General features: G+C 48.7%; 1 protein-coding gene across 4 annotated transcripts in view; it reads left to right on the top strand.

Moving 5' to 3' along the window:
• The first annotated feature begins 1,213 nt into the window (after positions 1 to 1,213).
• The window catches only part of LOC117850450 (pentatricopeptide repeat-containing protein At4g14050, mitochondrial), a 28,185-nt gene continuing 4,019 nt past the window's right edge, over positions 1,214 to 25,379 (top strand). Inside the window, exons 1-4 of one of the 4 annotated variants that reach the window (XR_011897798.1) lie at positions 1,214 to 3,149; positions 3,842 to 3,919; positions 4,372 to 4,460; positions 9,244 to 9,593. Coding sequence is in view for 1 of the 4 variants with exons in the window: in XM_034732275.2 (XP_034588166.1) it covers positions 1,285 to 3,111 (1,827 nt within the window). In the remaining 3 variants the exon portion in view is untranslated. Of the gene's footprint in view, positions 3,150 to 3,827; positions 4,668 to 9,243; positions 9,594 to 25,379 lie in introns of those variants that run through there. The other 3 variants (XR_004639269.2, XR_004639268.2, XM_034732275.2) reach the window with 3 other exon arrangements.

Raw genomic sequence — 25,379 nt, forward strand, 5'->3', positions numbered from 1 at the left:
ATATTTTGTAGCAAATACAAGGCAAAACATGATATTTTATACATGATGGCCAGCGTTGGTGACCGTAGTCATTTCTTATCGACAGCGTTGGTATACGTGTCTTCTTCCCTCGTTGTCGAGGTTCTGGTGGCGGTGGTGTCAAGGATCTCGGAGTTATGGAGGTAGCGGTGGTGGTGGTGGTGGCAGAATTTGGTGGTGAATTAGGTGGATAGGTGTCTGAGGGAGCGCCAGCGTCAATTCCTTGTGAGGACAAGGTCACCATGTGTTGGATTTACAGGATTTAAAGGCGAATTGGAAGAAAAATTTCTTCCAATTTGCTTCCCAATCACACACACTGCTCCAGTGGGACTTGGGTCACAACACTTCGAAATCATGACTCTAGTACCAGACTGTCATGAACCCGTGACGGAGGAGAGGAGGTGCCAGCGTCGCGCACAACGGTGAGCACGGCGGCACTGCCTTGAGCAGAAGGAAGGAGATGAAGAGGATTAAGTTTAGATTTACTATTGTTGCTTGCCTTTCCGCCCGACGTTGTTGGTTTTGAGCTGAGCGCAGCATACACCCAGCAGCGCAAACTGTCTTATGGGCTGAATGCCTTACCTGGTACTATTGTGGGTCAAGAAGTCTTTTGGGCTGTCGTCTCAAGGTGGCGTCCGTGATAGGCAATTGCGAGTGGACTTGTAAACCAGAATACGGTAATGGATACGTGGAGAAGTTTTGGATGTGCTTTGATCTTTCAGGGTAGTTCTGGTTATACCATAATTTTGTCCCTTCGAAGTGGTTCAGACGATCTCGTTGTCGTCAATGACTGCCTTGTAAGGTTTGCTCAACATCTGCTCGTGTGTCCAAGCTGGTATTCTTCGGTTACCTTTGCGGGATTGTCGCTTGTCGACTGGATGTTGCCGGTGTGTGAGGACTGCCCGGCGTGTTCAACGGAAAAACAGCATATGCTACTGATGGGCTTCGAAGATCTTTTTGTCGATTGGATTCCGGCCGCGAGTTTTATCTTGGGTTCTTCTTCATTGCGGGAGATTGAGAAGGCTCGGTTAGTGTCAATGGCAATCGGCAGCGGCGAGGATCGTTGGGTGCTTCTGTCGTGGATTTCTATGTAATCATTCTTTTCATCGTAGGCACCCGGCTGGATGTAAAAGTAATGTGATAATGAAATCCAACCCCGTTAAAAGAAAAAAGCTGTCGAGATGGTGGGGTAGACGGGACGGGTAGGCACAGCGGTTGGGGCAATAGGCTAGTAGCGCGGAGGTCGTTTCAATTCCCCTCCTATGCATGCTCTCTCCCGCCGCCGCCGCCGCCGTCCGCGCCGCGGCGGGCTCGCCGCGGCCGGTCCGCTGCGCGCACGCGCGTCTCCTCAAGGAGGGGCTCTCTCACCTGGTCCCCGCGCCTGCTCTCCTTGTCTCCGCCTACGCCAGGTCGGGCCTCCTCGCCGACTCCCACCGCGTGTTCGACGATGCGCTGCGCCGGGACCTCCACCTCTACTCCGCGCTCCTTGCCGCCGTCTCCCACTCCCCCACCCCCGCGCTCGCGCTCCCTCTCCTCCGCCGCATGCTCTCGGACGACGCGCTCCGCCCCGACCACTTCGTCCTCGCCTCCCTCGCCAGCGCCGCCGCCAGGCTGCGCAGCCTCCGCCTCGGCAGGCAGCTCCACGCCCACTTCGTCGCCTCCCCGCACAGCGGCGACGACGTCGTGAAGTCGTCTCTGATCGACATGTACTGCAAGTGCGGCGTCCCCGGGGATGCCCGGAAGGTGTTCGACAGTATCTGTGTCAAGAACAACGTCGTGTGGACTGCGCTGGTTTCTGGGTATGCGTCGAACGGCTATACTGATGAGGCGCTGGAACTCTTCCGGAGCATGCCCGCACGCGGCCTCTTCACATGGACTGCGCTCATCTCTGGGTTTGTCAAGGCTGGAAACAATTCTAGCGCATTGGGGCTGTTTGTTGAGATGAGGCATGATGGTGTCAGGATTGATGATGCATTTGTGTTAGCCACTGTCATCGGTGGTGCGGCAGACCTAGCTGCGCTTCTTCTGGGCAGGCAGCTGCATGGTTTTGCCTTGAGGCTTGGATTCCTGTCCAGCATGATCATTGGAAACTCGCTGGTTGACATGTACTCCAAATGCAGTGACATACACTCTGCTAGGGAAGTGTTTGAGAGGATTACAGTCCGTGACATCATCTCGTGGACAACAATTCTTGTTGGAGAGGCACAGCACGGTCGATCTGAGGAAGTATTGTCTCTTTTTGACAGGATGGTTCATGCAGGAATTAAGCCCAACGAGGTGACATTTGTTGGCTTGATCTATGCTTGTAGTCACGCTGGTCTTGTTCAGAAAGGCCGGAAGATTTTTGAGTCAATGAAGCTGGAATATGGCATCAAGCCTGGACTGCAACACTATACTTGCTATCTGGACCTTCTTAGTCGCTCAGGCCATTTATCAGAAGCTGAAGAACTCATCACTACAATGCCATACGAGCCTGATGAAGCTAGTTGGGGGGCCTTATTGAGTGCTTGTAAGAAGCACAATGATGCTCAGATGTGTCTCAAGATTGCTGATAATTTACTAGAGCTGAGACCAAAAGATCCTTCAACGTATATCTTGTTATCTAATGTCTATGCAGTGAATCGCAAGTGGGATTCTGTGGCCAAGGTAAGAAAGATCATGGCTGAGATGGAAATAAGAAAAAATCCTGGGTATAGCTGGATTGAAGCTGGAAAGGAATTTCGTCTGTTCCATGCCGGGGAGGTACCACTTGATGTTAGAGAAGAAATTACTGGTTTTCTTGAGGAATTGGTCTCAGAGATGCGCAAGAGGGGTTATGTCCCTGATACTAGCTCTGTGATGCATGACTTGGATGAGCATGAAAAGGAGCAGCATCTGTTCTTGCACAGCGAGAGGCTGGCAGTAGCTTTTGGAATACTCAAGTCTCCTCCAGGATCGGTGATCCGGATTGTAAAGAATCTTCGGGTCTGTGGGGACTGCCATACAGTAATGAAGTTCATCAGTGAAATCTCACAGAGGAAGATCATCGTGAGAGATGCTAGTCGTTTCCACCATTTTGAGGGTGGGAAGTGTTCTTGTAGTGAATTCTGGTAGCTCATCTGCTGATGTTCAGTTGTGCTTAAGTCCTCTAGGTATGGTGGAAGCTCTTACCTTGCTTCGGGGGCATACTTTTCTGGTAGTCTGAGGAAAAAGCAAAGAGACCTGCACTAAAGAATTTTCAGCCTTTCAGACTTTATACTGCTTTTCTTGTTTGTTGACTTCATGAAGAACTGACTACCGCAATGCTGAAATAACTAGAGGAGTGTGTTCAATTTGTCTGTTTATACACCAAAATATTGCTCTATTTTACAAATACTTAACAGCACTGTATTAGAGTGTTGGTCATACAAATGAATGCCCTTTCCTTTTTTTATGTCTTTAGTCGTCTTGGTACACAAAAATCAATTAAACCATTTTTTTTAAACGAACGGGCACAAGACTGTGCCTATTTCGTTGATAAAAAAACAATGAAACCATGCTCCTCTGTCCTCTCCTTGTTCAGATTCGCTACCTAGCGAGGATAGTAGGAATCATAGAGCTATGGGCAACCTATGTGGAGAGGAGGATGGAATATTTTAGGACTAGCACCAGTAACAAAATGAATGACCTATAGTATTTTCATATGTTGTGGCTCCTGAACAAATGACCTTCAATGTTTTCATCATATTTTCTGGATGTGATAAGGAAAACAACTGACGATATGCTTGCTTTGTTCTTTACAGTATAGAATTTCTTAGCTGCTCTAGTCTTTACACCATTTTATTACACAGATCTGTCAATGCAGGCACTTGGTGGGATCAAAGTGAGGAATACAGGAGATAGCACCAGAGCCTCAGTTTTTATCATCCTTTGGTGCACTGATGTATGTTTGCAGATTTTTTGATCTGTTTGGTATTTGCATATTTTATAACATGGAATTGCTGGGCCTAAAACGAAAGGCATTTATTGATTTGAATCTATCACAAAACATTTTAAGGATATTGGCAGTCTAGTTGAGATTCCATTATATTATTGATTGGCTAGCAAGGGTTGCCATGTGCTTCTCTATCTGTACAGTGATGTTATTAACTACCCACTAGTTTATAGTAGTTCCTGTCATGCAACATACGTTGTCATGTATGCAAATGCATTATGACGTTGCTACTCCACTTCTGTTTGTACAATATATATTGCAATGGTTTAAGACATTGTAGCAGAAAGAGAGAATGGCTTATATTAGTAGTACATAAGAGAATTGTTTAGCCACTGATGGTTTTTAACGCAGTAAATATCATTTTTCTCAATCAGTGTATTTTTCTTAACAATGCCAAGCAGATTTATTGATCAGTGATCAACTCAGGCCAGAGAACCTGAGACCTTGATGGGAGTTCGAGAGGCTGGTTTTTTGAAAGCGGTTGAGATGGGTAAGTGAACATGACCTTTTCTTTTCAATGCATTTTACATGATATTTAGGCAATATGGTATATCTTGTCGATATCAAAGTTTTCTGCTGATCTTGATCCTGAGTATTTACCATTTAGTGACTCACCGTCTGAAAGGTGAATTTGACAGTCTGTAACATGCACAAGTAGCAGAAACAGTTTTTATTGAAAGAATGTGAGTTGCTCGCAGTTAATTGGTTCCCTAAGGTAAGGATCACACTGACCTCTAGCCAGAACCAGTTTTCCAAAAATGTATGGCATCCATGGGGGCACCAATTCGTGAATGCTCTCTCTCTCTGAAATTTTGCTCCCAGACACTCTTCAATGTTGGTTTTAGTTGGAAGACACTATCTAAATGCATCTTTGCTAATGGACACTCTTCAAACAAACATGGGTCTTTGCTGATGGACACTGGAGTCAATAAAATATTAATTTTTATGTGGGAAGAGAGAGAAATGTGGTGAATGGACTAAAATACCCATCAGCTTTGTAGTGCACTACACGTGCCCATGTGTCTGGGAGATTTCTTCCATCATGTTTGCCGCTCTATTCGGTTAAGCAAGGCACGGTGTCGCAGTCCATGCGCGTGGAGCCCGCCACGGCCTCGCCCAAGCTGCCACCGTAGTTGTCCCGCAGCCGCCGTCGCGGTTCATGACGATTAGCCTCGCGTCCGCGTGGAGAACTGGAGACGATGCGGCGACCCTGCTGCGCGGTCCGCGAAGACGCCGAGCTGCGAGCCCACGGTGCCGGCACCAGCACCAGGGGATGTAGAGCTTGCCAAACAGGTGAAGCAGCTTGACGCTGAGATGCATGCCGCGGCGGGCGAGGCCGTTGCCACTGCTCCCGACCTCCTCCTGGTTGCTGCCGGCGAGCTGGAGCAGCCGCAGTGTCAGCAACTCCGGCGCCTGCCCGTGGACCGTGGCTGTGGGTCTCGTGGTGCTAGCAGATCGAGTACAGAGCATTTGTCTTTTGTAAAGCATCCATAGTCCGGCCATGGCAATTGGCAAATGACATGCGGATTAGAAACACGATTGCCTTCTTGTTTGCTACACAATTGGCCATGCAATCAATTGTGATTAGAAACAGAGATTTTGGATCTCTCCAACGGCAAATGATTTGCTCCCGTTGCTGGTGCCCACTGCCGTCGCTGATGTCCAACCAAGGCAGGATGCGGAAGCTAACAGATGAGGCAGCGGAGCGCAAGATACAAAAAGCTGACTGAATGGGGCCCCACTATAATAAGGGCAAACCTGACGTTTCATCCTCTTTATCTCTCCTCCTAAGCAAGTAATGAATATTTTATTTCTCTCAGTGTTCGATGGCAAATAGACACAAAAGAACAATGTCCACCAGCAAATTCAACATTGAAGGATGTCTGTTGGCAAATGCTGCATAATTTCTACGGTGTCCTAGAGCAAAATTTTCAACTATGCAAGGTGACGAAGAGGTCAGCTGCTGTACTGCGTGGGCACGTCAGGCACTCAGGCGACAAGCGATGAGGATTGCATGTGCTAGAAGTACCTTTTTGCCCCCTGCGTGTGCATCCGAAAATTATTGACGTTATCCATGAATTTGTCAGTTGTCTACACCCTCGCCCTCAGAAAAAAAAAGTTATCAGCACCCTTGCACTTGTTTTTTTTGAAAAAGAACCGGCAGGAATTCTGCCTGTTCATGAGAAGAGTAATGTCAAACAAAATAAAAGAGGGAGCCTAAACTCATGTCGAAGAAAATAACTAGTCACCCGTCCAAAAAATTCTGAAACATCTGGCACCCACCACTGTCAAGCATCAAGCGTGGGCCTCCTCCTTGATTTTTGCAAGTAAAATCTGGTGGACGACTCCTTTGAGTCAAAATTTTATTGTTTCTTTTCTTCCAAAGTTCCCAGGAAACAAGAATGATAATTAAGCAGGTTGCACCTCGCATTTTTTGAAACTTGCACCGGTAGAAAACTAAGCATTAGTCTTGATTGGTAGGCCTCAAAGATCTTGAAAATTCATCCGGAATAAAATTTTCGAGACGGGAGGGGGTCTTTAATCCCGGTAAAACCAATCAGGACTGTGTTGCGCCTCGCGTGGTGACCCCTTTAGTCCCGGTTGGTTTTACCAACCGGGACTAAAGTGCATGCGTGCATGCGCCTGCCAACACGCCTCATGGCGCATGCACGTATCCTTTAGTACTTAAGATTTTTTAATTTTTTTTTCATATTAATATTGTATGGAAGTCATATTAGTGTTGTATGCAAGTCGTATATATATTTCATGGCAGTAGTGTGTGTGTATATATATATATATACAATTCTTAGTATATTATACAAATGAAACTAGTATTTCTACAGTTACTATATATACAATAATTTATCCACTTCATTCCTAGGATCGTCCTGTCGTGGTGTTGGTCGGTGTGGGTACTGAACATCCGTCATAATGAAATTCTCCCGCTGGATGTATCAGCTCCTCCACCAGGAATCCCATGAGACCTTCACATATTGCTAAAATCCTCTCCTTCTCCAAGACTCTTTCTTGAATATTCCAAATCTATAATTTGGAAATATGTGAATGTTACATGAAAAATTAAATATAAGAAGGTAGAAAACAATTAATTATTGATAGTTTTATTTTACGTACATATAGAACATGCGACGACGGCCCCTTGGGTCCCACAAAACTGTGCATGTGCTCACAGACGTAGTATCCCCATAGATTATTGCCTTATTCCTATCTCAAACACTTTAGTGGGAATAAAATAAGTTATGAAATATTCGTGTTATAGAATGTAGAAAATGTGCAAACTTTATACATACTGGGAAGTCTGTTCTGAATGTAAGTTCTTCTTTGAATTTACCCTTGTGATGCTTAAGGAATCGTTTCCATGCATTGCGGATTAAAATAGTGAATGATACAGTGTTAAGTGATAATTTAGGAAACCAACTTTTGCATAAAGATAAAGGGTTAGAATTATTATGAGTTTAGCATGTCTTGAATGTCTTGATAGTCCTTCGGTGGTTTCTTCAATGAATCGAACACAATGATGTGGCTTCTATCAATCATAATTATTAGGAGGATCCAGTGGAAACTGCGTACATAAATGTTCATATTAGAGCAAATTAACATTAATTAGGTAAGGAAAAAGAAAATAAAAATAGACGGTACCCGCACTTACTCAAAGTTGTGTGGTAGTAGTATGTATTCCTTGTAATTTTATTTGTCCAAGAAATTGTATACCGCCTCCAATGTTTTCTTTGGCTGATCCTATATCTGCCTTTGGTTAACGAGCGATGGATCCATGAATCCAACATTGAAGTACAATTCTCTGCGGCACCTCTGAATTAGAATCCTACATAAAATGGAAGACGAATTTAGTAGGGCGACGCACATACAAAAAATTTCATATTGATAAACAAACACTTACAGAACCCAGGCGCTGATGAGAGAGATGTCAAGGGCATCCTGATGGTACACTTCATATATATCCTTGAGTTCCATCCATAGGACTTTCTCACCTTCACCGAAAAAATCTATCGGTTTAACCCGAAGACCAAACACGAGCCTCTCATCGGCAGACCGTTTCATGTACCATTCATGGAATTCGTACATCTTCGTAGATAGCTTTCGTACCAACTCAGGCCTTACTAGAGGCTTGCCTAGCTCAAAGGTCCATTTAGGTACAATTGGCTCTGGAGCTGGCAGATCAACTTGCCCTAGAACTTCATCAAGAGACATCCCTATTTATTGCATAAATCCAACGACATGTAATTGTTGTTCTAAGGGCATTGCTGCTATAGTTTGAGCGTCTTTATCTGGTGGATCCCCAAGCTGGGGGATATCATGACTTGAAGACGACTTTCCTTTCCATTTTTTCTTCTAATCAGCCTTAACTAATGCCTGCTCGTAGTTCGGTAGTAGAGTCTTCTTGTTTTCTTTTGACATGGCAATAAACTTTTTTAATCTTGCTGGATCTACTGGCTCTGGCTCCATCTCTTTTAGTTTTCTTTCTTCAGCGCATTTTCTGAAGAACTCCCTGCAAGTTGCTTTAGATGCCTCCCGCAATTCCTCATTAGTCATATCGGCCAATAGCTTCTCAATGGGTTCAGGCTTCTTTGTTTTCTTCTTTTGCTGCCTTGGCTTAGAAGGCGGTGGTCGCGACTTCTTTAGAGGTGCTGCAGGTTCCTTGCTCGATGCGGGTCTTAGTCCCGGCAATGGTGATCGGGGAGGGGTGTTGTTGTCGTCATTGCTCGCACCACCAGGATTCAATGGAGATGGAGATGGTGATTGAGCTGGATGCGACGGTCCCGGTGGTGAGGACGGTCCTGGAGCAGGATGTGTTGGTGATGACGGTCTTGAGCTTTAAGGAGATGGTCGCTGCGGGGGATCTATGGGGAGCAGTGATGCCTCCATGTCGGGGATGATGATGTAGCGTTTGATCCATAGAATGATCCCGTGAAGCACATCTCCTAGTGTCCTTTCCCCATCACCTCCCGGGAGGTCGAGCTCTAGACCTTCATATTGACTATCAACAATCTGCTCTAGGCCGACGCTGGCGTAGCTAGGTGGAATCTCCATGCCATGGCTTGTCTGCCCTGGCAGGATTGGTAAGGCACTCCCGTACGCCACCTGTACATATAGTAGAAATAAAGAAGTTATTAAACTCCCGAGGTGTGGATTGATTGAGAAGATTGCATAAATTATGTAAATGTATACCTTAATAGTGATGTTGCCTAATGGTCTATACAGCTCACATAAGGTGCGTTGCGTGATGTCATTCACAGGGTATCGTTGGTCGTCCACGGGTAATCTTGGCATCTGCTCATTGGGGACCCCTATGGAAGCACAACTGCTTCAGTGTTGAGAAGGACTGATGATGTTTGGATCCGATAGTGATCCAGATTGGGCCATCTCAGTAACTGCCAGGGCCACTCGATGATTTATTTCCTCCACCATTCTTACTTCTTGTGAATGCACTTTGGCTTCTAACATGCGCCGCCAGCTCTCTTCTTACTGTTCCTTTCTTCGCTTGCAGCTTCTGTACTAGTTGATGTCCCTTCGGAAAGCGTACTTCCACGGAACGACCCCGTAGCCTCGGCAACGTCCTGGGTGCTCAGGATTCCCAAGCGCCAATGTGAGCTCATCATTCTCTCTATCCACCTTCAACTTCCCAGCTTTAGCATCTTCAATGTTCTTGATAAGCCTTTCGGCCTTTTGACGTATTGTTTCATTGAAGATAAGTGTCCCATCCTCTTAGCTCAGGTTGCCTCTATGAGCGTAATACCAATTTTTTGATCAATCGGGCTAGTCAATAGTTGCTGGTACGATACCCCGATTGATTAGGTCTTGTTCCATCTTGCGCCATTTGGGAATGCAATGCTGTAACCACCTCTCCCTAGACGATGATGGTACTCCTTCTTGCTAGCATTGGCAATGTTGATGCGAACCTTACTCGCACTGGCTTCGCTCATTTTGTATTAGACAAATGAGTCCCAGTGGTCCCTTAATTTTGGTCACTCATTGAAATCTGGAGTTCGGCCCTTCTTGATAAAGTTGGCATCCAGCATCTTCTTGAATGTCTGGAATTGGGTTTCCATCTTCTTCAGCGTCTACTCTTTCACATCTTTTTCTATGACACCTTCGGGAAGTGTGAAGTATTTCTTGACATCTGCCCACAACATATCCTTTGTGTCGGCGGAAGCGTGTATGGATCAGTTGCTTTACCCTTCCATTTCCCTGATGCTGATGGGCATGTTATCCCTTACGATTGCCCTAATCTGACTCACGTACTTTCTTGCCACATGTTCGGGAGCAATCGGCTTTCCCTCTTCTGTCACTTCTGTGATGTGAAGCCTTCCCTCCATTATCTTTGTATGACCTCAGGGCTTATTTCACTTCATCGATACAGAGAGCTATTAGTTCAAGATTCATTAATTAGTACATAGTAATAATGAATATGAAAGTATAGATGGGGTAAAACAATGGAAATGATATATACCTCGCCGGAACCTTCTGTCACGGCAAGGTTTTGCTTGGGCTCGGGCTCTTCATTGCCATCACTGGACATGTTGATGAACATGTTTGCCTAGCTACCCTTTTCGTTGGTGTACGTTACGGGCACGTTGGAGCCACTACCACCAGCAATAATGTACTCCATTAAATACCTTGCATTCTCTTTGTCTGCCATCTCAACTACTTTAAACACACATGAAATAAAACTGATTGAAATATACATATGAAACAATACATTAAATTATATATACAACACCTCTAACAAATTTATTATATGAAATTTGCATGAATGTATTGAATGAAAGTTACATGAAAACCTATAAGAAATTTAACATTAAAAAAATTCATGCAATTATATACAACACATCTACTTGTATAATATCACAAAAAATATTCTTAAAATATATATACAACACCTCTACCAAATTTCTACTACTAATTTTCTAAGAATTTCTACAAATTTCTACTGATTTTCAAAGCATTTATACTAAATTATACTAATTTTCTAAGCATTCCTACAAATTTCTACTAGTTTTCGAATCATTTCTACAAACTTTCTAAGCATTTCTACTGATTTTCTAACTAAAATAGTAAAAAAGGGTAGGGGTAGGGGGAGGGGGGGTGCCACGGCGGGCCGTACCATGTGGCGGGTGTTCGGGCGGGGCGGGGCGGTGGAGTCCGCTGGAGGCAGTGCGGACGGCGACCGGGGCGGGCAACGAAGAACGGCAGGCGACACGGGGGATGGCGTCGGGGAGGCAGCGGGCGATAGAGGATGGCGGGCGACTCAGGACGGCAGCCGGGGTGATGGAGGACGATGGCCGGGGTGGGCGCAGGAGACGGTGGGGTGACAGCAGGACGGTGACAGTGTGGGAGACGGGGCGACGGCGGACGGGGGAGACGATGAGGCCGGATCTTGATTTTCACTAAGTATTGGAATCGGGGGTAGGGGAGAAGAGGGTGATTTTAACACACCCACTTTAATCCCGATTGCAATTTGCAACCGGGACTAAAGAGGGGGCCTTTAGTCCCGGGTGGACTTTGCAATTGAGACTAAAGGTCCTTTTTGGGATTTTTGATTTCCCACATGTTTTGCGAATAGTTTTATATATGTTTTCCACTGGTTTTTATGAAGGAAAAAATAAGAACTTTACATATTTCAAACGTGCAAAAATATATTAAATTAGCAAGTATATTTAAAATAAGTTTAAATTAGTTGTTTAAGTTTCTAAATAATCATTTTAATGCATCACTATCATCAACAAACTATTCAATTAAATAATTTCAATGCGCAAAAAATTCAATCGATGTATGTGGTTAACATTGTTTATATTGATTGAATAAATCTTCTTCTCAAATAATTTAAACACACAAATTTATATATGTTTTTCACTGATTTTGTTAAAGAAAAAGTTAAAACATTACATATTTTGAGCACGCAAAAATATATTTAACTAGCAAATATATTTAAAATAAGTTTGAATCAGTCATTAATTATATACTAGTTGTTTAAGTTTCTAAAGTAATTATTTGAATGCATCACTATCATCAACAAACTATTCAAAAAAATACTTTCAACGCGCAAAAAATGCGATTGATGTATGTGGTTAACATTATTTATATTGATCTAATAAATCTCCACCTCAACTAATTTAAACACACATGAAATCATAGATACGTTAAATTAAAAATTGTATCAAGTAGTACAATTACCTTTATGAAATTATAGAACTTTACAATATAATTCACCATAAAGCATTACAATAAAATTCAAAGGTTCTGATGGTCATATAACATTATATAAAGGTGAACCATATTTAGTGCATTACAATGTAATGTTAAAAAAGTTCTTGATGAAAGTTTCTTGGTCATGATCGCGGCGTAAGTATGGAGCCTCTTCTTTGGCTAGCATGATGTTTGAGTCAAGTTCAATAGCGAATGGAGGCATGCCGTCAAACCGATCATAATCATCTGATTGGTCTGTGTTGTCCTCGACTCCCATAATTTTTTTTTACCTGGAAGAACTATATGGCTCTTTGGTTCCCATGGCTCTTCTGAATTTTTCTTAGGTTTGCTAGACATGTCCTTCACATAGAAAACCTGATACACATCATTGGTAAGGACGGATGGTTTATCATTGTATCCAGTCTTGGTCAGGTCCACTATTGTCATTCCATACTGATCTTTCGTTACGCCACCTCCAGTTAGTTTCACCCATTGGCAACAAAACAGAGGGATATTCAGCGGTCCGTATTCGAGTTCCCAGATCTCATCTATGAAACCATAATATGAGTCTTTGCTCCTATTGCTATCTATGGCATCTATGCGGACACTCCTATTTTGGTTGGTGCTTTTTTTGATCTTTTGCTCTTGTATAAAATGTATAACCATTTATCTTATAACCTTGGAACTTCACGATTGTGCTAGAAGTTCCCCTAGCTAACCAAGCGAGTTGTTCGTGAATCGCGGAGTTAACCATAAGGTGTTGACGCAACCAAGAGGGAAAAGTATCCATGTGATGACGTATAATCCAGGCATCGGATTTCGTCAGGTATTGAGACAATAGATTCTGCTTGTGTTCCTCGATATACGGAGCTGCAAAGGATGATTGTTGGAGAATAGTGAAGTGTGCTTTGTGGAACAAATCAGTATCATTGTTCAAACTTGATTTTCTTCCAAGGGTTCCTGTTCCCTGTAGCCTCCCCTCGTGGTGTGAAGTTGGAACTCCAATTGAATTAATTGAGTCAATAAAATCAACACAAAACTCAATGACTTCCTCTGTTCCATATCCCTTGGTGATGCTTCCTTTTAGACGAGCACGATTAAGAACATAGTTTTTTAGACTGACATGAACCTCTCGAAAGGCCACATGTTGTGCAGGAATACTGGACCGAGAATAGTAATCTCTTTGACTAGGTGAACCAGGAGATGCGTCATAATATTAAAAAAGGATGGTGGAAATACCAACTCAAAGCTGACAAGACATTGTACCACATTGTTCTGTAGCTTTACTAGCTTGGTTGGATCAATTGCCTTCTGCGAAATCGCATTGAGAAACGTGTATAGGTTTACAAGCACCAATCGGACATTCTCTGGTAGAATACCCCTCAGTGCAATCGGAAGCAACTAGGTCATCAACATGTGGTAGTTATGGGCCTTGAGATTTTCTTTCATATTTATTATTCCCTTTATATTCAAGGAGTACCCAGGAGGAACCTTAATACTATTCATGCATTCAAACATGCTATCCTTCTCTTCCTTGCTGAGAGTGTAACTGCAGGATGTAATTAGTGATGTCCGTTATCTCTCTTTTTTGGATGTAGATCATCTCGTTCCTTCATACATACAGGTCATGTTGTGCTTCAAATGTATCTTTTGAGTTCCCATAAACACCCAAGAAGCCTAGCACGTTCACACAAAGATTCTTCGTCAGGTGCACCACGTCTATTGTGTGGCGGACCTCTAGGATTTCCCAATAAGGTATCTCCCAAAATATTGACTTCTTCTTCCACATAGGTGCACGTCCATTATCATCGTTCGGAAGAGGTTCGCTACCAAGATCCTTTCCAAAGACTACCTGTCGGTGCGGAATCTGGCCGACAAGTAAATGCTAGTAGTTTTGCTATGCGTTAGATCGGATATGGCCTAGCAGATAATGACATAGGATTTATACTGGTTCGGGCAATATGCCCTACATCCAATTCAAAGTCAATCGGTCAATTGTATTCCTGAGCCCAGGCGCTCAAAGTTTGTAGTAGGTGTACAAACGAGTGAGGGATAAGAAGGGCGTGTCCGAGACTCGGTCGTGCTCTGGTCCGAGTGGGAGAGAGTGACCAGGGGCTCAGACGTGCGCTATGTGTTGGAGAGAATCAGAGTCCTCTATTCGGAGAGAAAGAGCGCACCCCATTTTATAGTCCAAGGGGACGGCTTACAAGCTAGAGAGAGAGAGAGAGAGGGCATCGTCTAGTGTTGTCGAGACCCACGTTGTCGAGTATGGTAAGGCCACCTTCCTTGGTCCCTGTTCATCTCGTCAGGCCACTCTGTTGTAGCGGGTAGGTTGCGGTGGCACTATGCGGGGCATGTGCAGGGCGTGGTGCAGTACGATTCCTTGTATGATAGTTGACTTGGGCGCTTCCTCTTATCCATTCCACCTGCTCCCTAGGCCCACACCGAGCGGGCATCCCCGATCGATTGTCCCAGTCGTCCCCGGCTGTGCCGATCGGGGGGAGTGGTGTGGTTGGTACAGCGCATCCTTGATCGGGGGAACTTGGTCGGGGTCAGACATTGGTCCCACCCCGATTGAACCCTTCTGGTCGGGGTGCCAACCCGGCCTCCTAGTCGGAGGAGCCGGTCGGTGGCCAGATCTTGGTCTCAACCTGCGTTGCATTGCTGGACCGGCCCAGGCGTGCAATATTGTTGCGCCTCTTGTTAGGCCTGACGTTGTGAGAAAGCGGGCCCATTGGGGACCCCGGGTCTATGGACCCGTCAGCAGCCCCGGAGCCCCTTTGGGGTTTTTTGAAGCCGTGAAAGGGCTGTTGGATTTCAGTCGGCAGGTTGCTGCACTTTTTAGCTCAATGAAGGCTTTCATTGTTATATGTTTCCTGTGCCCATCGTGTCATGGAGGCGGGTTGCCGTTGGGACCTTGGCGTTTTTCCCCTTCGTCTATCGCATTGCGTGGGGTAGCCTAGTAGGATCAAGCATCTAGCCCTGGAGCGGGTACAAGCGCCTAGCCTCGGAGGGTATGACTGGCAGAGGCCGCAGAGGCGCACCTGATGGATACTGGCACCCAGCCCCCGAGGAGAGGACTGGCATAGATAGCGGAGGCGCGCCGAGTGGGCATAGGTTCCCAGCTCCCTAGGAGGGGAATTGTTGGCAGTCCGTCTTTCACCGGGTTCGCGCGAGCGGACCCGGTGGGTCTAGCCCCCAAGCCTGCGGCCGATTGGGGAGTCGGTCGGAGGCTGAGCAGTTTGGTACTCTTTTCTGGTGCTGCAGACTCTTGTGTCCCCATCGGTCAGTATGAGATGGTCCCTGTTGCGAGTCGGGGTGCTTGTCCATGTGTGTTCCAATTGTGACTTGTGTCGTCGGTCATATTCCCGAGTCGGGATCTGGCGACCCGAGCCCCTAAGCTCTGTTGAGCTTGATCGGTCGGTCGTATTTTGCATGCGTCACCCCGTCCGTGGTCTCCACAACCGGAGGGGTTGAGCTAACGTCACTTGCCTCGATGGCTCGAGTGACGCACTCGGCGAGCTCGCTAACGAGCATGTCCGAGTGGAATTCGGGTCCGTTGTTCGTAACGGGGTCGGCATAGCCCTCATGTGACATTCCACTGCTCCTTAACCCGCCTCCCGGCAGATGCCCAAGCCGTTTTGTAGACTGACTCGGGTGGCCCGCTGGCCTCCCCTCAATGGAGGTTTTGTGGGCATGGCTCGAGGTCAAGATTGAACGAGAAGGTCGAGATGACCCTGTCTGCTTCTGAGTGGGTCAGGCAAAGGCTGCTGGGGCTCATCTGTGTTTTCTCTCCTGGCTCCGTTTGACGCGAGGCGGCCTCTAGCCCTTTACGAGCCAGCCTTCGGACCCCGGTCGGTCGAATGTCATTTCGAATGAACCGCTATTACTTTGTGACGCGACACAAAGCAATTTGTAATGCAATGATTGTATGCATGAGATGAATGTATGAATGCATGAATGAGTGCATGCATGCATGAGATGGATGAATGGATGAGTGCTCATGCGCTGAAAAAGTAAAATGGGGGTCGGTAAAGTTACCTTGGTCGGATTTCTAGGCATCACCCCATCCGCGGTTTCTGCAACCGGAGGGATTAAGCTGACGTCACTTATCTTGATGGTTTGAGTGACAGGCTCGGGGGACCCTTAACAGGTGTGTCTGAGTGGAGTCCGGATCCGTCGTTCGTGACGGGGTCGGCATAGCCTTCGTGTGGCATTCCACTGCTCCTTTTCCATCTCTCAGCAAATGCCCGAACCGTCTGACCAACTCGGGTGGCCCGTTGGTCTCTCCTCGATGGAGATTCTGATGGTGGGCCCCTCCAAACCCTGCTTGGGAAGGTGGAGGGTCGTTTGCGTGCGGTTGTGCCCATTTTTGCCTTTTATTGACTTGGCTTCTCGTGCAGCCTTGGAGTCGGACTTGGACACGACCTGAGCGACAGCCGGTCGGAGTGCGGAGGCGCTAGCCCGGTCCGTGGATGAGCGAGCTGCCCTTGAGTGATATGAAACCGCTAGGGTTGATTCTCGATCTTTCGATGAGAGAGGCGTGGATAACTCAATTGGTGGGTGGAGACAACGTTCACAGCCCGACTACAACCTTCCAAGCTGCGCCTTAGCAACCAATACACCACCTCCAATGGCTGCCGCGATCTTGTGGAGCGCGTCACCCGGCCACTAGGGCACTCGTCCTACAAGCAATCGAAGAACAAGTAGAATAAGTAACTCAATTGCAAATATGGAGATAAAAACCAATCTGAAATCATAAAATTGGGGTTCTGAATCGAGTAGAACAGATGGTCTAGTTGACATACGCGTCTACAAGGAAGTAGCAATGGCTAAACTTACATCAAAACAAAACCCAATCTGTTTGTGGTGGCTCTAATCCTTATTAATACCTAGGAGGACGACCAGGGGGGTTTTGGGATCGTGCTCCAACCCTAGGATATGTCCCTAATGGACCCAACTTGATACACGGCCCATTGGGCTAAAATAAGGCAACGCAACACCTCTGGACGGAAAACCTCTCGGTAGTATTTCCGTGATTGCTGCGGACTCAGAATATATATGGATATGAGTCTAGATCCATATGAAAATAGACGTTATAAGGATTCCAAGGAGTACTTGAACGCCTAAAACAGAGTCCGGATGAGGTCGTGGCGGCCGTTGCAAGTTGGTCTAGAGCTGTAGTCCGAATCCAGCACCAAAACGTGTTGGATTGGATCTCTTTCTTTCCTTAGGCCAAAAGTGACGTGGTGGCCTGGTGGAGGACGTTAGGAATACTTGGACTTGGCCCGCAATCCACTTCTTTGGTCCTCCATGCCTTCCATGTGTGTTTAACACTATTTTTGATCCATGTATGTATTTCTGAAATTGACAATGAATACACATCATGGTGCAGCATCAATTCATCAAATGTATCACATATAATTATGATAAAGAATTGTTTCACCTCGGAGTCAAAAGATGCCAATATGGTTGTATCCGAGCATGCGATGTCCTCATCATTGAGGGAGAGCTTGACCAACTCCGCAACATGGTGCAGGTGGTGGTTGCTGAGGTACTTTGGTTGGGCCCGAACACCAGCGCGCCTCGCCATCCATCTTGCGGGGATCCTGGAGGAGGTTTGGGCGGTCATTTCCGAAGGTGTGTTCTGCGGTGCGTCGGGGGTGCTGACGTTGGTGGTGACCCACCACCCCACCCTCGAGTTCAAGGCTAGCTGCGGAGAGTACACCGACGGGTGGAGCGTGGATGAGATCTAGGTGCTAGGGGAGAGCTTGGTGTCACACGCGCAGGTAGTCGCTGAGCATACCATCGCACAGTGGGTGATGGAGGCTCGCCGCTCAGCAAAGGCCGTAGGCATGGGTCAGGGAGGCGTCACCAATCCTAATGAAGCGGTGGAAACTGGGTCGGAGCAGCACGTTGTCTCGACCACAACTGAGGCACCTTTATCCACGCCAATCGCACCGCCAGCTGATGTGACCGAGGGGCAGTAGTAGAATTCCATAGAAGTAGTTAGTTCTTTGTATTACAATGAATTTGGTGGGGGACTGAGAGCCCCCGAATGAACAATTTAAGTTCTTTGTGCTCGTATTAATCGTGAAGGGGAGCTTGCCCTGCCCGTCCTCATTTTTGAGCTTAAGTAATTCTGCTTTTTGCCCTTTTCCTTTTCAACCTGCCCGTTGATCGTATGCTGCAACCTTTAGAACATGGTCATGGCCCGCGAGGCTCAGCTGCTCGTAATCGTAGGTCGTGGCAGGGTTCGATTGGTCGGGAGGCTGAAGCGTCAGTTACTAAGGGTAGTCAGAGGAATGGGACACCCTTTCATTCTGGCGCGATGCGTGATTGCACAAAAGTAAGAAGGGAGTGGTACCGCACCCCCGCGGAGCCCCCGAGTGACCCAGGCCGAGAGTGCTCAGGCTAGGGTGATGTAGGTGCGAGCGCTGAATGGAAATGATTAGTAAAACCGAGCTAGGGAAAGAAACGACGTAGTTGTTCAATGTTCCATGAGTGAGGATGGTTCCATCGTTGTCCTTCAGTCAGTAGGCGCCTGGTCAGATCACCTCGGCCACCGTGTGCGGTCCTTCTTGTTCTTCTTGTCCTGCCGCTCGGAGGGGCCCTCGTCCTGGACCTCACTCTTGGCCTTGCCCGTGTCCCAACTGCTGCTGAAGACCACCCTGACCGCCTTCTCACCGGAGGCATGGTGTGTGGCGATGTCAAGTAGGTCACGGGTATGGGGCTTCAGGCAGCTGAGCTTGTGGACCAGGGTCTTGCAGGTTGTTTTGAAGAGGAACGCGCTGATGACATTTGTGTTGACGACATCAGAAGGGAGTTGCACTGCCTTGAGAACCTGCGGATGTAATCCCGCAGGGACTCTTTGGGCTCCTACTTGCGGCTCTTGAGGTCCCAAGAATTCCCGGGACGGACATACGTCCCCTGGAAGTTCCTGATGAAGACCTTCTTGAGGTCCTCCTAGTCATGGATGCCGTTGGGCGGAAGGAATTTGAGCCATGCTCGAACGAACTCCCCTACGCAGATGGAGAGGTATTGGATGATGAAGTAATCATCATCCGCTCCACCGACTCGGCAAGCTAGTTGCAAGTCTTTAAGCCATACACCGAGGTTCATCTCCCTAGTGTACTTGGTGATGTTTGTGGGAGGTCGGAAACGCTGTGGGAACGACGCTTTCTAGATGCAGCGACCAAAGGCCCACGGTCCCGGGCCATCCGGGCTGGGGCTTCGGTTGCGTATCGGTCGCTCAGTCGGTAGCCACACCTGGGGTGCGTCTCCTCGTACTCCTTGACGGGCCGGCTGGGGCTCGCACTGCCTGCTCTCATCGCCATTCGGTGGTCGGCGGCGTCGCACCGAGCCTGGCGTCCAGTGTTGATGACGCTGCGAGTGTCACGGTTTGGTCCGAATCGCTCGCGGACGTGTGGACACCATGGAGTAGGTGCTGGTTTGGGCTGTGGCACGACCGTGGTGCCTTGCCCCACTTGAGGCGGTTGCTGTAGTGGGCAGATGGAGCGATTCGACAGATGCGGCCCCAATGCCCCGATGTAGAGAAGTAGATGGAAAAACACCACACACCCTAATGAATGGGGGGGTGACCTCTATACATATAGCCAATATGGCTTGGAGTACAAGGAATACATCAAGTGTACAAGGAAAGGATAAATACATTCTAAAATACACATATACTTCCTAATACCCACCCGAAGTCGAAGCGGGAGGATCATGGATGCACAAACTGGACCTAAATGCAGTAAACAAAGGAGTTGGCAAGCCCTTCATCATGATGTCCGCGAACTGATGAGAGGACGACACATGGAGGACCCGGACCTCACCCAAGGTCACTTTCTCACGGACAAAGTGAATATCGATCTCGATGTGTTTTGTGTGCCGATGATGCATCGGGTTGGCTGTCATGTAGACAGCACTCACGTTCTCGCAGTAGACAACAGTGGCCGAAGCAAGCGAGACATGAAGCTCCTGAAGAAGTTGACACAGCCAAAAACACGCTACCACAGCATGAGCCACAGCCTGGAACTCCGCCTCAGCACTGGAATAAGACACCGTGGTCTGGCACTTGGAGGACCAAGACACTAGATTGTCGCTGAGGTACACGCAGAAGCCGGAGGTGGAGCATTTAGAGTCTGGGCAGCCAGCCCAGTCGACGTCGGAGTAGGAAGTCAGAGATTGAACAGGGCTAATGCCGATGTGAACCCCGGAGGAGAGCGTGCCCTTCACATAGCGCAGGATGCGTTTGATCAGGGCCATGTGGGGCTCGCGTGGGTCAAGCATGAAGAGACACACCTGCTGAACCGCATACGCTAGGTCAGGTCGAGTTAGAGTGAGGTATTGAAGGGCCCCAGCAAGACTCCAATACTCAGAGTCGTCCTGGAGCTTGGCGCCATCGTGTGCCGAAAGCTTGGCATGAGTGTCAACGGGAGTCGCTGTAGAGTGACACTCAGCCATGCCAGCACACGGAAGAAGATCTCGGGCGTACTATCGCTGAGACAGGAACAAACCCTGGGAGGAACGCATGACGGAGATGCCGAGGAAGTGGTGTAGGTCGCCATGATCCGTCATGGCAAATTCGGAGTGAAGACGCCCCATGATGTGTTGAAGAAGATTTAAGGAGGCGGTGAGGATGATGTCATCGACGTAGAGCAGCAGGTAGGCGATACTCGGCCCCTCTTTGTATACAAGTTGGAGGTGTCGGAGGTGGAGGTGACAAAGTTGAGCTATCGAAGGAAAGAGGTGAACCACTGGTACCACGCCCTCGGGGCCTGCTTCAGTCCATACAAGGACTTCTGCAGGAGATAGACATGGTCGGGGGTAGCGGGATCGACGAAGCCAGGTGTCGCTGTCGATGAGGGCCTGAAACTCGTCAACCTTGGCAGCACGCCAGTTGGCATCAGCTAGAGAACTGCGATAGTTCGCAGGAATCAGAGTGGGCGAAGAAGAAGTCGAGGCTGTTATGCCCTGGCAGTGGACCCGCTGGATTGCCCCATTCATAGACCGAGTGACGGGATGTGGAGGGGCGGGTGGTGATGACACCCAATCGGTCGGAGCGCTTGCCGGTGCCGTCGAGGCGCTCGCCGGTGCCATTGGGGTGCTCGCCCGACCGGTCGGGTCACGCGACGGTGCAGTCGGGGCGCTCGCCCGACTCATCGGAGCGTGTGCTGGTCCAGTCGGGAAAGGCGCTCGCCGGTGCGGTCATGGTGCTAGTCCAATAGGGCGGAGCACGCGCCGGTGTGGTCGGGGCGCTTGCCCGATCGGACGGAGCGCTCGCCCGACCGGTCGGAGTGTTCACCGGCGAGGGAGCACGTGTCGGTCCGGTCGGGAAGCTCGCCTGGATGGTCGTGGCGCTCGCTAGTTCTGTCTGGGCACTGGCCCGACCGGTCGGAGCGCACGCCGGTGCGGTCGGGGTGCTCGCCGATGCGATCAGGGTGGTCGCCCAACCGTTCGGAGCGTTCGCCGGTGAAGGCGGCTCGCCCGCAGACGGAGCGGGGTACATGGTCAGAGCGGGGTACACGGTCGGCATGGGGTACATAGTCAGGAGCGCGCGCACAGGCCACAGTCGTAGTCGGAGTAGTCAGGGGCACTGTGGTCGCGGTCGAGACCGCACCCGCGAGTGGTGTGGTCACGGTCAGGGCAGTCAAGAGCGCTCCTACACGCACCGTGGTCGCGGGAGCGCTGCTGTCACGGTCGGAGCAGTCGGGAGTGCGGTGGAGAGTGGTGACCCGCCCGCAGACAGAGCGGGGTACACGGTCAGCCCGTGGAATAGGATGGCAGGGTCGTCGTCAGTGAGTTCTTGCAAAACAACTAGTGAGGGCCGCGGCTGCTCAATGTCTGATGACGGAGTTACAGAGGTGGAAGGAGGAACATCAGAGGGGCTGGACAAAAGGAAGTCGAGGTGCGATGGGGGAGTAGGGTGGGAGGAAAAGGGAAAGATGAACTCGTCAAAGACAACATGGCGATAGATGATGACTCGACGGGTGGACAAGTCAAGGTAGTGGTACCCCTTGTGAGACGAGGGATAACCGAGGAAGACACAAGCTGCGGAGCGAGGAGCAAGCTTAATGCGTGCCGTGGCTGAGAGGTTGGGGTAGCAAAGACAACCGAAGACACGTAAGTGAGAGTACTCGGGAGGCTAGGAGTAGAGAAGGTGGTAGGGGATGTCATTCTGAATGGCAGAGCAGGGGCGCCGGTTTAGAAGATAGGTGGCGGTGGCGAGCGCCTCAGCCCAGTATGTGGTGGCCATGGAGGCGTGAATGAGCAAGGTGCAAGTCATGTTATTGAGGGTGCGGAGGACATGCTTGGCTTTCCCATTTTGGGGAGAAGTATAGGGACACAAGAGGCGCAGGTGGATACCCCAAGAAGTTGAGAAATATGTGAGAGTCTTATTGACATACTCGATCCCGTTGTCAGCCTGGATGCTGCAAACGGGAAGACTAAACTGCGTATGAGCATAGACGCAGAAGTCGGTGATGTGCGAAGCGACTTTAGATTTGTGAACTAGAGGAAACGTCCAACAAAAATGCGAGAAGTCGTCCAAAATGACTAGGTAGTAGCGATAATCAGAAACGCTAGCTATGGGAGAAGTCCAAACATTACAGTGAACTAACTCAAAAGAAGCAGAGCTACGAGAGCTAGAATGGGAGAAAGGTAACCGTACATGTTTCCCTAATTGACATGAGTGACATAGAGTGTGACTGTCTTTATGACAGGCAATAGATGAAGTCTATCTAAGTGTAGCGATGGCGGCAGGACCAGGATGACCAAGACGAAGATGCTACAAACTGGTGGAGGTGGTGAGGCCGGCGTGGGGTGCTGCAAAGCTGGATGCTGGAGGCATGGTGTAAAGATCGCCGACGCTATTGTAGTGAAGAATCACGCGTCTGGTCGGAAAATCCTTGACTGAAAAACCAAAGGCGTCAAACTCTATGGTGCAGTTATTGTCCTTAGTAAACTGATGAACATAACTCAGATTACGAATTAAAGAAGGGACAACATGGACATTTTTAAGGCAAAAGTGGGAGGTGGGGGTGGTTAGGGTGGAGTTGCCACGGCACGTGATGGGAAGGGTGTGACCATTACCGACAGTAATGGAGGAGTGAGAGGGAGGAAGGCGGGAAAGAAGAATACCATCCGAGGACGACATGTGACCGGATGCACTCGAGTCAACGACCCAGCCGCCGTTCTGTAGCGCCATCTGGTTCAAGGCGGCTACCAGGCCTGGCTAGTCCTAGGTTGGCGCCTGAGGGGGCGCCGGAACGGGGGCGTAGGCGGCATGAGCCTACGAAGGGGGACCGAGGAGGCCAGGGGCGCCGGCCCGATCGCCCCGACCGCCGGCCTGCTGGAAACTCGGGGCGTCGTAGGAGCCAGCCCCCAGACTGAAGTGGAACCACGGGCCAATTGGTCGTGGGAGTCCGCCGCCGCCAGGGTGCGCCTAGAAGCCGTCGCCGCCCTTCTTCTGCTGCCACTTCTTCTTGCCGCTGCCGCTGTCAGTGCGGCTGCCGCTGGCACCGCTGCTGCTGCCGCCACCGCTATTATTGCTACCGCCGCCGCCAGTCTAGATAGAACCAGACGGTGGGTGACACCCACTCGCACAGTCGGAGGATGGAGACGACGAAGAGTTCCTGGTGAGGAGGGCAGTGGAGTTGGAGATCTTCTCCTCGTTGGCAAGGGGAAGTTCCTTCAGAGCGAGCATGTCCTGCGTCTGGGTGAAGGACGGGAAGCCGGCGGTGGAGTTGTCGGGCATGCATCCCAGGCCCACGAGTAAACCCTGGACGGCCCACTAAGGGACGTACTCGGATATGATCAAGACAAGGGGATAGGCGTATCCCACTCGGAGTAGTCAAGTATGTGTATGGAAAACTACTCGGGCCATACCGAGTAGAACTCTGTAATAGTACTCAACTAGTACTCAGACTTGTAACCCTATCCTCCCGTGCATATAAGGGCGGGCATGGACCCCCCGCAAATAGAATAACTCCAGTTCATCCAAGATCAATACAAACAAACACACAGGACGTAGGGTATTACGCGATCTAGCGGCCTGAACCTGTCTAAATCGTGTTCCTTGCATCACCATTGATTCCTTGATTCTCGACGATCCTTACCGCATAAAAGACCACGTAGGGTACCCCCTAGGCGGGTTGCCGATCTAAAACACTGATAGCTGGCGCGCCAGGTAGGGGGACTCGTCAAGTTTCTCAGCGCGAACTCAATGGCAATGGTCATCATCAAGCCCGTCTTCACCATCGAAGCGGGCGCAACTTTCGTTTTTGGATCCTGGCTCTGCATCGCCGATGGTGCTGGTTCGTTCCGGCGCCAGATCATCAACGTCAGGAGAAGGAATCGGAGGATTTGGTTTGAAAAAACCAAGATTTCAAAGTCGAACTCGACTTCGGTTCGGACTAGTCGGTCCCAGTCGTTCCTCAAACCAACTTCGACTCCACAACGGTTTCCAAATGGTTCAAGTCGAACTCGGGAACGATGAAGATGATGACTCTGACTCGGTCTATCCCCTAGAGATACCATTATCTGGTCCAGCCCAAGGACTGGTAATAACTTCAACGTCACAATGTAGATTCGTACATTGGCCAGGTTTAAGACCATCTCTTCTTGCCCGCGACTACGAGTCACACCTTGTCGCTCATATAGACAACCTCCCTTAAGAGGGTGTCCCACTCACTTCCAACCATGAGGAAAGTTCCACAAAGATTGCAACATCAAGCTCCGGAAGCTACTACCCAGACAGGGAAGTCTTTGTTATTACTCAAAATAACAACCTGGGTACTAGCCAAAACAGAAACCCAGGCGATTAGCACAACTTGACAACATCTCAGAAGATGAGTCTACAGCTGATGCCCCACAAAATGAAACATCCGATCAAAAGAACCAAAGAAGGATGCACAATGCTACTCGAGCCGAGCAACGGCAGTCGATGGCTACAAATATTCCCATCACAAACCTTGAAAGGGCTTTCGACGCAGTTCAGGCTCAGGAACATACCACTCCACTTGCAGCAATCGCTTCTATCAATCTTTTAACAACGTTAATGCCTCAAGACAGGGACAATGAAGCCACGGCTCAGCTCGTGCAGCGCGGCAACGGACTAATTGCACAACTCATGGAGCAAGATTACAAGATACTCGACAAAGAATCAACAATCCCGTCTGTT

Source organism: Setaria viridis, chromosome 3 (genome assembly GCF_005286985.2).
Source record: "Setaria viridis chromosome 3, Setaria_viridis_v4.0, whole genome shotgun sequence".
In the NCBI taxonomy this organism is placed as follows: Eukaryota; Viridiplantae; Streptophyta; class Magnoliopsida; order Poales; family Poaceae; genus Setaria; species Setaria viridis.